Source organism: Talpa occidentalis, unplaced genomic scaffold (genome assembly GCF_014898055.3).
Source record: "Talpa occidentalis isolate TD23 unplaced genomic scaffold, MPIMG_talOcc4v2.1 talOcc4.15, whole genome shotgun sequence".
NCBI classification, from domain to species: Eukaryota; Metazoa; Chordata; class Mammalia; order Eulipotyphla; family Talpidae; genus Talpa; species Talpa occidentalis.
The window spans coordinates 50,201,709-50,218,563 of NW_023601543.1; the positions used below are offsets into that span (position 1 = coordinate 50,201,709).

Consider the following 16,855-nt stretch of genomic DNA (forward strand, 5'->3'; position numbering starts at 1 on the left):
ATTAAGTTTAGGGTTAGTTTTCACTGGGAACATTTCAGTTGTAGCTCAGAGCAAAAACACTCCCCATACCATGCATCCGATTGGAGTCCTGGAAACCCTTGACATCCTCCGAGAGCAGCTGGGAATCCAACATAGCAGCTGCTTGATTGGTATTGGTATACCAGCTCTTGTTCTCATCAAACACGGTGAAAAGGAGAAAGAATTCTTTATCCACCCCTTTCTGTATGCCCGTTGGAAGAAAACAAAGGGAAGAATGACAAAAAATTCAGCAATCGTGGACTCTGCAGTTCTACACCTAATGATCCCTGATTCTTTCCCTTTTCCTTTTCCAGACACAGAGTCAACTCCTTATCTTCTGCCTAGAACTATAGATATTGCTATATTTTTTTTTCCTTAGGTAACCTCAAATTGCAGGTAAGTAAAGGAGGTCAGAATAAAGTGCCAAGACTGGAGTGGAAGACAAAGACATGAGATAAGGTTTATGGAGAAAATGTACAGAGTGTAGTAGAAGAGTCTGAAGTCACTAGGGGAGAAGAGTGGGAAAAGTTGTATAGGTAATTTTGGGGGGATTGCCAAGCAAGGCAAAATAATTATAATAATTAACACATTATTTTATTCTTTTAATTATTAGTATAATGTTACATCTAACATTTACTGGTACTTATTACATATTGAATATTATGTTAAGTACTTTATATGGATTATTTTGCTTAATTGCAGAAACCCAAAAATGGTTTATTTCATTGTTGTTAACCATATGCCACATGAGGAAACTGAGGCAAACAGAGGTTAACTAACTTGCCCAAGGTTACATAGCTACAAACAGTGGACTGGATAAAGAAGAAGACAAGCAAATATTAAAGCCAATTTAGGAATTATAAGCAAGGTTTAAGGACCACTGAGATACAAAAAAATGAGATAATAGGAGCATATTGAACAGAAAGTAATAAAGACTAAGAAGATGTGTTTGTAACCATAAGAATAGCATGCAAGATAACATGAGGTCCCCGACTGTTAATTCCTGATTCAATAGCCTGGTTATTTTGCTTTCCATTCCTTTACCTTTAGAACCCAATTCTATTGAACAACCCAGCCTCATACATCTACCAGCAGGATTTCTAAGCCAGAAGCCCTGGTAATACCTGCTTGCCATCTGCACCCAAGGCACCAGCCCTGCACACCAGCAGGGGTCCCACCAGACCAGAATTTGTATCTTTTATGGGATCCACGGCAGAGAAATACATCCAGGTGAGACAGTCAGGATCCTGAGCAGTAGGGCCAGCATGAGGTGGTACTGTCCAGCGGTATGTCACTTTCTCAAAGGGCTTGGCCACCAAGCCAGGGTGGGATATGCCTGGAGGAAAAAGAAAGGACTCATTACTCAGTAGTCACATTGGCTAGACTGAACAACTTCAGCTCCCAACAGTGGGACATCATAAACTACAAAGAGGCAACTACATTTTGAGGCAGCAGCAGGGGTAATAGTAACATGGAATATTGAATATTGAAAAGGATCCTGGGTAGAATTTAAGATATTACAGTTTGGCTTCTGTTTCTACCACTAATTGCTATATGAACTAGGAAGATTTAAACGTCTAAGTGTTTCAATTTTCTAAACTCACAGGATGTAAGGATTAAATGAGCATTTAAAACTTATTTGGAATACCCTTGCATCAATCTACTCCTCTATCCATATCTCTGTTTAAATATCTATACATAGGGCCTCCCCGGTGGCGCAGCGGTTGAGCGCTGGGTTGCGAAGCTGCCCGCAACCTCTACAGCACCAGTTTGATCCCTGGCTGCTCCCCGGCCACCAGAAGAGGGTTCCACATGGCGAGCAGAACTCTCCTGCCGCCTGCTGCTCCCCTCAGCAGTGCACTTCAGTCTTTCTGCCTGCTCTGCTTCCCGCTCTGGCTCGGTGAACTCTCTCACCCTCCCGCGCTTCTGACTGTACCCAGTGCTTGTATAAATAAATAAATAAATATTTTAAAAAAATAGCACATTAAACCTTTTAAAAAATCTATACATATATAATATTTACTGATTGCCATCATATCCTATTTCATCTTGAATGGCTCAAATTATTGAACAGTTTTTTTTTTTTTCCCTTTTGGCATGTATGCAATTCTGTATGTTATGTATATATGTGTGTGTATATATGTTATTTATATATGTGTACATTTATGAAAAATATGACTGTAGATTCTTAAATGGATACATCATGTTCAAGCAATGAATTTTTTTTTTAAACATTCAAACCTGACCAAGTAGGATTTATACCAGGGACTCAAGGATGGTTCAACGTCTCAAAATCACTCAATGTAATTCACCACATCAATAAAATGAAAGATTAAAAACAATATGATCATATCAATGGATGCCAAGAAAGCATTTGACAAGATCCAACATCCATTTATAAAAAAAGCACTCAAAAAATTTGGGGAAGATGGGACATATCCTAATGTAGTAAAAGCCATAATATATGACAAACCCACAGCTAGCATCATTTTTTTAAAGATTTATTTATTTATTTATTTATGCAAGCACTGGGTACAGTGGGTATAGTCAGAAGCGTGGGAAGGTGAGAGAATTCACCAGAGCCAGAGCGGGGAACAGAACAGGCAGAACGACAAAATACACTGCTGAGGGGAGCAGTGGGTGCAGCAGGAGAGGTCTGCATGCCATGTGGGACCTTCACCGGGGGCCGGGGATTGAACCAGTGCTGCAGAGGCTGTGGGCAGCTTCACAGCCCAACGCTCAACCACCGCGCTACCAGGGGAGGCCCAGAGTTAGCATCATTATTAATGGAAAGTCTTTCCACTAAGATGAGGTACAGGACAAAGATGTCTACATATACAACTACAATTCTACATAGTATTGGAAGGCCTAGCTAGAGCAATTAAGCAAGAGAAGTACATAAAAGGAATCAAACAGGGAAAGAAGAAATAAAACAATCACTATTTGCTGCTGATATGAAAATATATAGAAAGAACCTTAAAAACCTCACAGAAAAAGTAAAATAAACTAGTGGTGGGTAGCAAAATCAATGGACAAAAATATCAGTTGCCTTCTTATATGCAAACAATGAGGTAGAAGAAGAAGGAATTAAGAAAACCATCCCATTTATAATTGCAGCAAAAAGAAATAAACACTTAGGAGTAAAGCTAATAAAAAAGGAGAAGGACCTACACAAAGAAAACTATAAAGCATTGATAAAAGAAATAAAGGAAACCATAAATAAGTAAAAAAAAAATACCCCTTCCTCATGGATTGGAAGACTCAAAATTATCAAAATGGCCTCCTACCAAAAACAATTTATAGATTTAAGGAAATCTAATGAAAATTTCAATGACATTCTTCAAAGAAATGGAATAAACATAACTGAAATTCATATGGAACAAAAAAAAGACAATTAACAGTCAGAGCCATTCTAACAAAAGAGGGTAAAATAGTGGCATTATACTTCCAGACTTCAAACTATACTATAAAGCCATAATAATTAAAACTGTGGGCCTTCCTGGTGGCACAAGTGGTTAAGACACAACCTATGAAGCCATTCACAGCCACTACAGCACACGTTCAATCCCCAGCCTGGGAGCACCCCACATGGCACAGCAGACCTCTCTTGACTCACCTGCTGATTCCCTCAGCAGTGTATTTCAGTCTATCCACCTGTTCTGTTCCCCACTCTGTCTCTGGCAAATCCTCTCACTGCCCCCCCACATTTCTGGCCTGTATCCCAGTTCTTGTATGCATAAATAAATTAATATTTAATAATTAAAACCAAATGGCACTAGAACAAAATCAAACACACAGACCAATGAAACAGCATCAAGCACCCAGAAATAAACTCACACATGATATGGACAACAAAGGAGTGAATAAAATACATTGGAACAAGGAAAACATCTTCTATCAATGGTGTAGGTAAAATTAGACTGCCACATGCAAAAGAGGAAAACTAGACTGCTATCTTACAACATATACAAAAATCAACCCAAAATGGGTAAAAGACTTGGATGTAAAACCTAAAGCCATAAAATACATAGAAGAAAACATAGGTGAAAGACTCCATGAAGTAAGCTTCAGAGATACTTTTTTGAATCCATCCCCAGCAGCAAAAAAACAAAAAGAGACTATAACAATTTGGACTACATCAAATTATAAAGATTTTGCAGAGCAAAGAAGACTAAAATCAAGAGACACCCTAATTAATGGGATACAATATTTTCACACCATACATCTGACAAGGGGTTGATATCAAAGTCTATAAAGGACTCATACAACTCAACAGAAAGAAAACAAAGAATGAAATTGAAAAATGGGCAGATGAGCAAAATAGGTACTTCTTTTTTAAAAAATATTTATTATTTATTTATGCAATATCTGGGGTACAGTCTAGAGGTGCGGGAGTATGAGAGGATTCACCAGAGACAGAGTGGGGAGCAGAACAGGCAGACAGACCAAAAGCACTGCTGAGGGGAGCAGCAGGCATGACAGGAGAGGTCTGCCGTGCCATGTGGGTATCTCCCTGGCCAGCCAGGAATTGAACCTGCACTGCAGAGGCTGCGGACAGCTTCACAGTGCTGCGCTCAACCCACTGTACCACCGGGAAGGCCCGCTAAATAGGTACTTCTCCAAAGGAAACAAAAGCTGGCCAACAGGTTCATGAAAAAAAAAATGTTCATATCACTTACCATCACGGAAAAGAAAATCAAAACTGAAATGACATACAACCTGACATCTGTGAGTATGGCCCATATCAAAAAGACCAGAAACAAGTACTGCCAAGGATGTGGAGTAAAATGAACCTTCTTACACTGCTCTTGAGAATGTAGACTGGTTCAGCACTTATGTAAAGCAGTATGGAAGTTTCTTAAAAAAACTAAAAATGGAAATGCCATATGACCCAGCAGTTCTACTTCCAGGCATCTAAACACACACACACTCACACACACACACACACACACACACAATGTGAAAATGGTAATTGAAAGGAAACCTGCAAACCTATGTTTACTACAGCACTATTTACAATAGCCAAGATATAGAATCAAACTAAGTGTGCAAAAACAGATGATATATATATATATATATATATATATATATATATGCAATGGAATACTACTCAGTGATCAAAAAAGATAAACTCATGCCATTCACAGCAACATGGATGGAGCTGGAAGGGATTATGATGAGAAGTAAACCAGAGGAGAAAAATAAAGGTGGAGTATAGAAAAAACAAACAAAGCATCAGAAAAAAGCTAACTAAAACTAAACCTTGAAAACTTATCATAGATATGCAGATTTCAGAGGGGATAGGAGGGAGGGAGGAATGAGAAACTGGGAAGGGAGAAAACAGAATGGAATTTGGCAGATGTTTGTGGATGCTTTGGTGGTGGGAGTGCTGTGGTAACTACACCTCAGAGAGGAAATCCTATTCTTCCAAAACACTGGAAAGGATGTGAATCTATGGTATTTCAATAACAAAAACTTAATTAAATAAAAAATGGAACAACTACACAATAGACTACTATGCAGCTATCAAAAAGCATGAAGACACTGCTATATCGCAATGCATATATTGCCACGTATATTAATTTTAAAAGCTTGGGTGCAGAACAATATATTAATATGTAAACTTTTGTATAAGAAGGGGAGAAAATGTAAATGGTAACACATACTTGTTTACATATTTTTAAAAAGTAATGAGAGGAAAAAATCAATGAAAATACAAATATCTCAATAAACTTTACACGGATTACTGGTTGCAATGCTGCTATTTTAGATATACTGAGTTAAACAAAATATATTATTAAAACTTATTTTCATCCAAAGCTATACATAAACTTTCAAACATCTTAGTAATAAAAGCACAAATGAAAATAGATAACATTTTTTTGCCATCAAATTTGCAAGATTTTACAAATTGCAATAAACAATGATGGTGAGAGTGGTTCAGATTGCATCCACCCCTTTTACTCATCTATAAAAAGGCAGTGTAAATGAGAATAGCTTCATTTAAAAAAGATGTTGACAAAATGAAAAGACTTAAAATGGGTTTATGCCCACAGAATAGTAAGATATGCGATATAAACAGAAAAAAATGTTGAACCAAATGCAAACCAAAACAATAGTGAGTTTGGCGGTTGTTGTATTTCGCTTACAATATTAATATTTTGACAAAGACTAAAATATTTGAACTGGTGAGGTTGTATAAAAATGGACCCTTCTCGGGCCTCCCTGGAGGAGCAGCGGTTGAGCGCTGGGTTGCGAATCTGCCCGCAGCCTCTGCAGCGCTGGTTCTATTCCTGGCTGCTCCCCAGCCACAGGAGGAGGGTCCCACATGGCATGCAGACCTTTCCTGCCACCTGCTGCTCCCCTCAGCAGTGCACTTCGGTCCTTCTGCCTGCTCTGCTCCCCACTCTGGCTCTGGTGAATTCTCTCTCCCTCCCATGCTTCTAACTGTACCCAGTGCTTGTATAAATAAATAAATAAATAAATAAATATTTTTTTTTAAAAAAAATGGACCCTTCTCATTACCGTTGATGGAACTACAAATCGATGGGACTGCAAGTTTTTCTAGAGAACAATATGGATGTAGGTAATAAAAGTCACTATCTACCGTCTGGCATAGCAAGCCACACCTTAAAATTATATTATGAAGAAATAATAAAAAATGTCCAAAGAAGCATAAAAGAATATTAGTAATATAATTTATAATAGGGTGGCATAATTTAGGATGGTTTCCACATGTTTTTTCTAATTCATTTTCTAGCTCTTTAAATTTTCAAACATATATACAACATTAAAGGATAGTACAATAATCATCCTACTACCTGGAGTTGATAACATTTTGCCATATTTAATTTATCTATATCTATGTGTATATATTTCTAAACACACACAAAAGTGTGTACACACACGGAGTATCTGTGGGCTTTAGCTAAATCATTTGAAAATAAAATGCAAGTCTGATGGCATACATTACCACAATATCATCACTGCATATATATCATCAAACATCCAACCTATACAAACAAAATTCCAAATATCTCCAAAATGTCTCTAATGCTATTTTTTAAAGATCCAGGATAAAACAAGATTTGCATCTTGTGTTTATTTTGGCCCATGTCATTGATTTATTTTTATTAATATTTTATTTTATATAATTCTTACATCATTTTTCATTTTTGCACAATGTATGCATTATCATTTTGGTTATATTTCCCATACAATTGCACCCCCCTTATTTTGACCCTAATCCTTCCTCTCCCCTTTCCTCCCTACCCCCCCCACCCCCGCCGTAGTGTGTCTCTGGTTTATAGTTGCTTGTTGATTTTGATTTTTACTTTGTATTAATTAGTCTTTTTTCCTGGTCCCTTATTTAGGTTTTCTAAATTCCTGCTGTGAGTGAGGCCATCCGGTATTTTTCTTTTTCCTTCTGCATGTCATTGATTTCTTCAAGAGACTACACCAGTTGCCTTGCAGAATGTTATTTTACTCCAGATTTGTTAGCAAATATGCCCTTTATACTTTCAGTAGTTTTGATATTTTTCTGCTTGGGATTAGTGTCAGTTTATATTCTCAGATAAAACAAGAAATTATTTGTACAATAATCTGACTTTTAGGATTCCCTTCTGTGAAGCAATCTTAACCAAATATATTCACTCATTGCAACATGATTTACAATAATCAAAAATAATGAAAAAAAGTACATGTCCAACAATAAGGAATAAGGTAAATAAATTATGGCAAGATCATGTGATGGAGTATTTTTCAGTTATTAAAATATAATATCATAATGGTATGATAAAATGGAAACAATATAACAGTAAGTGAACATAATATAACACAAAACTGTGAAAACCATGTGATCAAATATCTGTGAATATATACATTTTATAAGCACACATATTTAAAGATATATAAAATATAATAGAAATGTACTATATAAAAATCTAAGAATGGAGAAGAGGGATCAACATGGCAGCAGAGATCGCTACCAGTAAGTTCTTCCATAAAAACAATTAATTGGGTGGAAAAGCGGCAGGTCCCTGCAAGACCAGGGACACAAAAGATAAACGGGCAATGCTGACAAACTGCTGGAAGAGGAAAGTTGCAATAAAAGAGGATGCCAAAAAGCCGGCACACTCTGACCAATAAAAAGGAGGGGAAAAAAAAAAGGAACAAACTGGAGATCAATCAGGACAGTGAGTGGAAAGGAACTGCTGCAGGCAACATACCCTGCAACCAGAAACTGTGGAGAACCATGTGGAAATCGCCACAAAGGTGAGTGGAACCACAATGGGTAACCGCAAACTCAGCACCATTACAGGGAGATAAGGACTCCACTGACAGAGCTGCAAATAGAATAGTCAAAGACCAGCCAATAAGCTTGTGTGGAAAAGCATACAGGCACTCGAAAAGCATACCTGGATAGCAGCTGCCCAGGTCCCTGCGCCAGCAATCTAGGATTGTGGGGACACTAGGAGGAGCCGTCACTGAGGTGAATGACCCTCAATGTGTAACCAAAACCCAAGTGACTGGACACAAGTGCAGGGTGCAAAAGGTGCCCTTTCTGTGGACACTGAACTGGGCTACTGCCCACATCCCAGATCTGAGGGCTTTGGAATTGAGAATTGGGGCACGAAATTTGGGGCATGGGATCCTCATGCTGGTGGGGAACAGGCCAAACACAGCACCCCCAAGCCGTTGAGCATTCCATGTCACCCCCACTCTGTCCCCTGGAGACCTAAGGGAAGCACAGTTCTGGAAAGATACTAGGAAAGATCTCTGGTGCCACCTAGTGATCAGTACAAAATCATCAGTTCCCTCGTAATTGGAAGCCAGGGATTCCAAAACCACCCTCAGGCTCTGAGAGGTGTTGGACTATGCAAACAGGGGTGAGAAGTGAAACAAGGCATGGAGCAAGACCCCCATCCTGGAACTGAGATCCGGGCATGGGGTGTGGGGTGTGACACATGCCATAACATTGGGCACTGCACGGGGTGACAACCAGCATTTTATATCTGAGAGCCCTGGAATTGAGAACTAGAGTGTAGAATTCGGGGCATGGGATACACACAGCTGCAGACACAGTACCCAGTGAACAAAGGGCAGACACAGCACCCAGCATAAGCAATAGCCCCCATGTTCAACTCCCCCCCTCCATTTCTCAGAGAACTACCGGGAAAAAATGCAGGTCTGTAAGTGCAGATCTTTGGTGCAACCTAGTAATCAGAATAAAATCATCAACTAGGTAAATTCCTGCTGGAACTGACTAAATACAGGGAGAGGGAATTGTAAGGGACAGTGCCCAGCAACACAGCCACAGCATCAACACCCTGGTGTAGTTTTGGTCTGACATTGTTGGACTCAGTCTGGTAAACAGTTTCTAATACCCCTGAAGGAGCACTCCAAAGAGATGCCCGCCAGCACTAGTGGCATAACTTCCCAATGCATTGAACTAATTAGAAAGCAAGCAGCATGGAAAAATATAAATAACCAAACAAGCCCACAGGGGAAGGACACATCATAAAAAGAAAAACAGTCACCAGATCTCAACAACGACATGGAAGAACTTGTCTGCTTGCCAGACAAACAATTAATCATCATGATTAAAAGCATAAAATTAGAGAAAAGGAAAAAAAAGTGATATGAGACAAATAATGAACTGAAGAACAAAAATGAGACCTTAAGAAAGGAAATAAAAGAAACACAGGAGATTAAAAGATTACTGGATGAAATAAAGAACTCTAGGAAAAGGAACAAAAACAGAATCCGTGAAATGGAAGAATAGATCAGTACTCTCAAAGATACAGAAATAAAAAGAACCAAAAAAGAAAAATAAGAGAAAAGTACAAAGGAAGAATTTCAACAATTATCAGGCTCCATGAAGAGAGGGAATACAAGAGCTATAGGCAGTCCAGAAGGTGAGGAGCGAGACAAAAGAACTGAGAAAGTATTCAAGGAGATAATGGAAGAAAATTTCCCTAGCATGAAAAAAGAGACGAATATAGACATACAAGAAGTGAGAACACCCAATTACCACAATGAAAAGAAAACAACAGTAAGACACATAACAGTAAAGCTTGCAAGAGTCCAAGCCAAGGAAAAATTAATAGAACTGGCAAGGGGAAGAAACAGAAAACTTATAAGGGAAAACCAATCAGGTAGACATCAGACCTCTCCAAAGAAACACTCCCGGCAAGAAGACAGTGGAGTAAAAATATTCACCAAACTTCAAGACAGAAAATGGCAACCACATATACTTTATCCTGCAAAGTTCTCCTTCCTCTATGAAGAAAAAATAAGGACCTTCTCAGAAAAACAGAAACTGCATAAATTCATTACAACTAAATCCACACACCAAAAAATTCTACAAGAAGTTCCAAAGCCAAAACCAACAAAGGAATGAATAAGAACAGAATAATGCAAGGAAAAAAATCACAAAAGACAAACAAAATGGCAAATACAGATGTTATTAACTCTACATGTAAATGGACTAAACTCATCAATAAAAAGACACAGAGTAGCAGGCTGGATTAGAAAACAAAACCCAACCTTTTGCTGTTTCCAGGAAACACATTAAATTACAAAAGATAAACATAGACTGAAAGTACAAGGTTGGCAAAAAAAATCCTATAAACAAATGGACCTAAACGGGAGGCAGGAAGAGCTACAACTATATCAGAGGAAATGGACATCAAATTAAAAATGGTAAAAAGAGACATAGACGGACACCACATTATGATCAAGGGGATAATACATCAGGAAGATATAACACTCATCAACATATACTCACCAAATGAAGGAACACCAAAAATACATTAGACAATTATTATCAGCTCTGAAAACAGACATTAAAGAAAATGCATATATAGTAGGAGACTTCAACACCCCACTCACACCAATGGACAGATCATTGAGACAAAAAATAAGCAAAGACACTAGAGATCTAAATAAAGACACAGAACTCATGGGTTTAACAGACATCTATAGGACACTGAACCCCAAAAATTCCGATTTACACATTTTTCTCAAGCACTCATGGATCATGCTCCAGAATCGATCACATACTGGACCACAAGACAAACATAAATAGTTGCATTAAGATAAAAATCATTCCAACTATCTTCTCTGTTCATGAAGGCATCAAACTAGAAATAAATCATGAAAAGAAAAGAAGGAAGCCTTCCATCACATGAAGATTGAAATCCACACTCCTAGCAGACCACTGGACAAATGAGTAGATCAACAAAGAAAGTGGTGTCTACCAATTTCCAGAATGTATGGGAAGCACAAAAAGCAGTAATATGAAGAAAATATATAGCATGCAGGCTCATATCAAGAAACAAGAAAGAACTCAAAGAAACAACCTAATCTCACATCTCAAAGAACTAGAAAAACAACAACCAAAAAAACCTAAAACCAGGAGAAATAATGCATTAATTAAAATCAAAGCAGAAATACACATAATAGAAATTAAAAAAAAAAAATCCAGAAAACAGTGAAATCAAAAGCTGTTTCTTTGAAAAAAAAATAAGCAAAATAGACAAACATCTAGCCAGGCTTACAGAAAAAAATGGGAGAAAACTCAAAAAAAAAAAAAAGATAATAAATGAAAGAGGAGAAATTACAACAGACCCCTTGGAAATCAAAAGAATAATCAGACATCACTATGAACACTTATATGCAAACAAATTCAACAATTTAGAAGAGATGTATAAATTCATGGAACAATATAATCATCCAAAGCTAGATAAAGAATAAATAGAACACCTGAACAGACCAATTACAAGTAGAGAGATTGAAGCAGTAATCAAAACACTCTCCAAAAAAAAAAAAAGCCCAGGCCCACATAGCTTCACAAATGAATTCTACCAAATGTCAGAAATGAATTAGTGCCTATCCTATACAAACTCTTTCAAAAAATTGAAAAAGAAGGAATATTCCAAATATGTTCTACGAAGCCAACATTACACTAATACCAAAACAAAACAAACACAACACAAAAAAGAAAACTAAAGGCCAATCTCCCTAACGGACACTGATACAACAATCCTCAACAAAATCCTTACCAAGTGCATCCAACAATGCATCAGGGATAATACATCCTGATAATACATGTTCAAGTGGTGGTTCAACATATGAAAATTGATCAGTGTAATGCAATACATCACCAAGAAGAAAAATAAAAAAAAAAATATGATCATATCGATAGCTATTGAGAAAGCGTTCAACAAAGTTCTACATCCATTTATGATGAAGGCCCTTGAAATTCTCTGGATATAAGGAACATACCTTAACATGATAAAAGCCACATATGACAAACCCATAGTCAATGTCTGTGGTAGTCTCAATGGTGAAAAGCAGAAGGCCTTCCCTTTAAGATTAGGAACAAGCTGATGTCCTCTCTCACCACTGCTCTTCAACATGATACTGGAGGTCCTATATGGAGTAATAACACAAGAGAAAGACATACAAGGACTCCAAATATGGAAAGAAGAAATTAAATTATCACTATTTGCAGATGATATGATAATATACATAGAAAACCCTAAAAATGCCACAGAAAACTACTCAAAATAATCAACGAGTTTAGTAAAGTAGCAGGATACAAAATCAACAAGCAAAAATAAGTAGCCTTCCTATATGCAAACATTAAATCTGAAGAAGAAATCAAGAAAACCATTCAATTTATGATTGAAAAAATATACTTGAGAATAAACCTAACAAAAGAGGAGAAGGACTTATACAACAAAAATTATAAAACACTGTTAAAAGAAATTGAAGAAGACACAAAGAAATGGAAAGACATACCCTGTTCATGGATTGGAAGAACTAATATTGCTAAAATGGCCATCCAACCAAAAACATTTTACTGATTCAATGTGATTCCAATAAAAATCTCAATGATATTCTTCAAAGAAATAGAACAAATATTGATGACACACACATGGAACCACAGAAAACCATGAATAGCAAAAGCCTTACTGAGGAAAACAAAGGAGAAACTATACTACAAACTAAACTACACTATACTACAAACTAAACTATACTACGGACTAAACTACAAACTATACTACAAGCTATACTACAAACTATACTACAAAGCCATAATACTTAAAACCGTATGTTACTGGAACAAAAACAGACACACAGACCAATGGAACCAAATGGAGAGTCCAGAAATAAAGCCACACTTATATGATGAACTAATCTTTGACAAAGGAACAAAGAATATGCAATGGAACATGGAAAGTTTGTACAATAGGGCCTCCCCGGTGGCGCAGCGGTTGAGCGCTGGGTTGCGAAGCTGCCCGCGGCCTCTGCGGCGCCGGTTCGATCCCCGGCTGCTCCCCGGCCACCGGAGGAGGGTCCCACATGGCGCGCAGACCTCTCCTGCCGCCCGCTGCTCCCCTCAGCAGTGTACTTTGGTCCTTCTGCCTGCTCTGCTCCCCACTCTGGCTCTGGTGAATTCTCTCACCCTCCCGCGCTTCTGACTGTGCCCAGTGCATGTGTAAACAGAACAAACAAACAAACAAATAAATAAATAAAACATGCCTCTATAAAAAAAAAAAAAAAGAAAGTTTGTACAATAAATGGTGCTGGAAAAACTGGACCACCACATGTAAAAATATGAAAGTAGATCATACCTTTCACCGTGCACAATAATCAACTCAAAATGGATAAAAGAACTGAACATAAGACCTGAAACAATAAAATATATAGAAGAAAATATAGGTAAACCACTACAAGACATTCATCTCAGTAATCTCATTATTTTTTTTTTTTTAAATATTAAATTTTATTTTTATATTTCCCCATACAATTGCAAACGCCCCATTCTGACCCCAATCCTTCCCCTCCCGCCCCCCACCCCCAAAAAGTGTCTCTGGTTCATAGTTTTTTGTTGATTTTGATTTTCACTTTCTTATATTCATTTTCCTGGTCCCTTATTTAAGTTTTCTAGATTCCTGCTATGAGTGAGACCATCCGGTATTTTTCTTTTTCTTTTTGGCTTATTTCGCTGAGCATGATCCCTTCCAGTGCCATCCATGTTGCTGCAAATTGCATGTGTTTATCTTTTTTGAATGCTGAGTAATATTCCATGGTATATATGTACCACATCTTCTTGATCCAGTCATCTATTTTTGGGCATTTGGGTTGTTTCCAAAGCTTAGCTATTGTAAACAGTGCTGCTATAAACATAGGAGTGCAGGTGCTCTTTGGAATTGATGTTTCTGTGTCCTTTGGGTAAATACCTAGGAGTGGAATTGCTGGATCATATGGAAGCTCTATGTTTAGTAGGTCCAGAAATCTCCACACAGCTCTCCACAGTGGTTGGACCAGTTTGCACTCCCACCAACAGTGCAGGAGAGTTCCTTTTTCTCCACATCCTCGCCAACATTTGTTGTTGCTAGTTTTTTTAATATGTGCCATTCTCACTGGTGTGAGATGGTATCTCATGGTGGTTTTGATTTGCATTTCCCTGATGACAAGTGATGTTGAACATTTTTTCATATGTCTGTTGGCCATTTGCATTTCCTCTTCAGAGAAGTTTCTTTTTAGCTCTTCTGCCCATTTTTTGACTGGATTATTTTCTTTGTTGTTGCTGAGTCTCATCAGCTCTTTGCAGATTTTTGTGATCAGTCCTTTATCATTAGTGTTGGGTGCAAAAATGTTCTCCCAGTTGGTGGGGTTTCTCTTTGTTTTTGTTATTGTCTCTTTTGCTGTGCAGAAGCTCTTTAATTTGATGTAGTCCCAGCTGTTTATCTTCTCTTCACTATCACTGCTTTGGGTGATGTGTCTGTAAAGATGTCTTTGATGTGCAAATCCCGTAGTGTTTCGCCTATATTTCCTTCTATGTATTTTATGGTTTCAGGTCTTATGTCTAGTTCTTTAATCCATTTTGAGTTGATTTTTGTGTATGGTGTGAGGTAGTGGTCAAGCTTCATTCTTTTGCATGTAGCGACCCAGTTTTCCCAGCACCATTTATTGAACAAACTTTCTTTGCTCCAATGCATATTCTTTGCTCCTTTGTCAAAGATTAGTTGACCATAAATCTGTGGGTTTATTTCTGGATTTTCTATTCGATTCCATTGGTCTGTATGTCTGTTCTTGTGCCAATACCATGCAGTTTTGATGATTATGGCTTTGTAGTATAGTTTGAAGTCTGGGAGTGTGATGCCTCCATTTCCTTCTTTTTTTTTCAGTAGAGCTTTGGCTATTCGGGGTTTTTGGTGATTCCATATGAATTTCATCAATAATTGTTCTATTTCTTTGAAGAATGCCATTGAGATTTTGATTGGAATAGCATTGAATCTGTATATTGCTTTTGGTAGGATGGCCATTTTAATAATGTTTATTCTTCCAATCCATGAGCAGGGGATGTCTTTCCATTTCTTTGTGTCTTCTTCTATTTCTTTTAACAGTGTTTTATAGTTTTCTTTGTATAGGTCCTTTACCTCTTTTGTTAGATTTATTCCCAAATATTTGATTTTTTTTGTTTCAATAATAAAAGGGGTGTTTTTTTGATTTCTTCTTCTTCAGATTTATTGTTTGTGTATAGGAAGGCTACTGACTTTTGCGTGTTGATTTTGTATCCTGCCACTTTACTGAAATGATTGATGAGTTGAATTAGTTTTTCTGTGGACTTTTGGGGTTCTCTATGTATATTATCATATCATCTGCAAATAGTGATAGTTTGACTTCTTCTTTTCCTATTTGGATTCCTTGGATGTCTTTCTCTTGTCTTATTGCTCTGGCTAGGACTTCCAGTATTATATTGAAAAGCAGTGGTGAGAGTGGACATCCTTGTCTTGTTCCAGATCTTAATGGAATTGCTTTCAGCTTTTCACCATTGAGAATGATACTGGCTGTTGGCTTGTCATAGATGGCCTTTATGATGTTGAGGTATGTTCCTTGTATCCCAAGAATTTCAAGGGCTTTTATCATGAATGGGTGTTGCACTTTGTCGAAAGCTTTCTCAGCATCTATTGATATTATCATATGGTTTTTATATTTCTTTTTGTTGATGTGTTGGATAACGTTGATTGATTTTCGGATGTTAAACCATCCTTGTGCCCCTGGAATGAATCCAACTTGGTCGTGGTGAATTATCTTATGGATACATTGTTGGATTCTGATAGCTAAAATTTTATTGAGGATTTTTGCATCAGTGTTCATTAGGGAGATTGGCCTATAGTTTTCCTTTTTTGTGTTGTCCTTATTCGGTTTTGGTATTAGTGTAATATTGGCTTCATAGAACGTGTTTGGTATTGTCCCTTCCTTCTCAATTTTTTGGAAGAGTTTGTGAAGGATAGGCACTAATTTGTCTCTGAATGTTTGGTAGAATTCATTTGTAAATCCATCAGGTCCTGGGCTTTTGTTTTTGGGGAGGTTTTTAATTACCATTTCAATTTCGCTGCTTGTAATTGGTCTGTTTAGGTGTTCTATTTCTTCTTTATCTAGCTTTGGGTGATTGTAGAGTTGTAGGAATTTGTCCATCTCCTCTAGATTGTTGAACTTGTTTCCATATAACTGTTCATAGTAGTTACTGATTATTCTTTTGATTTCTGCTGTGTCCGTTGTGATTTCTCCTTTTCATTTATGATTCTGTGTATTTGTGCTTTCTCCCTTTTTTCCTTTGTGAGCCTGGCTAGGGGTTTGTCTATTTTATTTATTTTTTCAAAGAACCAGCTCTTGGTTTCATTGATCTTTTGGATTGTTTTTTTAGTTTCAATTTCATTTATTTCTGCTTTGGTTTTTATTATTTCTTTTCTTCTACTGGTTCTGGGGTTTTTTTGTTGTTCTTTTTCTAGATCTTTGAGCTTCGAGATTAGGTTGT

General features: G+C 37.3%; 1 protein-coding gene across 1 annotated transcript in view; it reads right to left on the reverse strand.

Annotated features, from left to right (window-relative positions):
- The window catches only part of HEPH (hephaestin), an 82,440-nt gene that overhangs the window by 31,878 nt on the left and 33,707 nt on the right, over positions 1 to 16,855 (reverse strand). Inside the window, exons 10-11 of the mRNA XM_037511656.2 lie at positions 1,143 to 1,354; positions 70 to 220 (exon numbers count right to left, since the gene is read on the reverse strand). Of these exons, the coding sequence (XP_037367553.1) occupies positions 70 to 220; positions 1,143 to 1,354 (363 nt within the window). The remainder of the gene's footprint in view (positions 1 to 69; positions 221 to 1,142; positions 1,355 to 16,855) is intronic.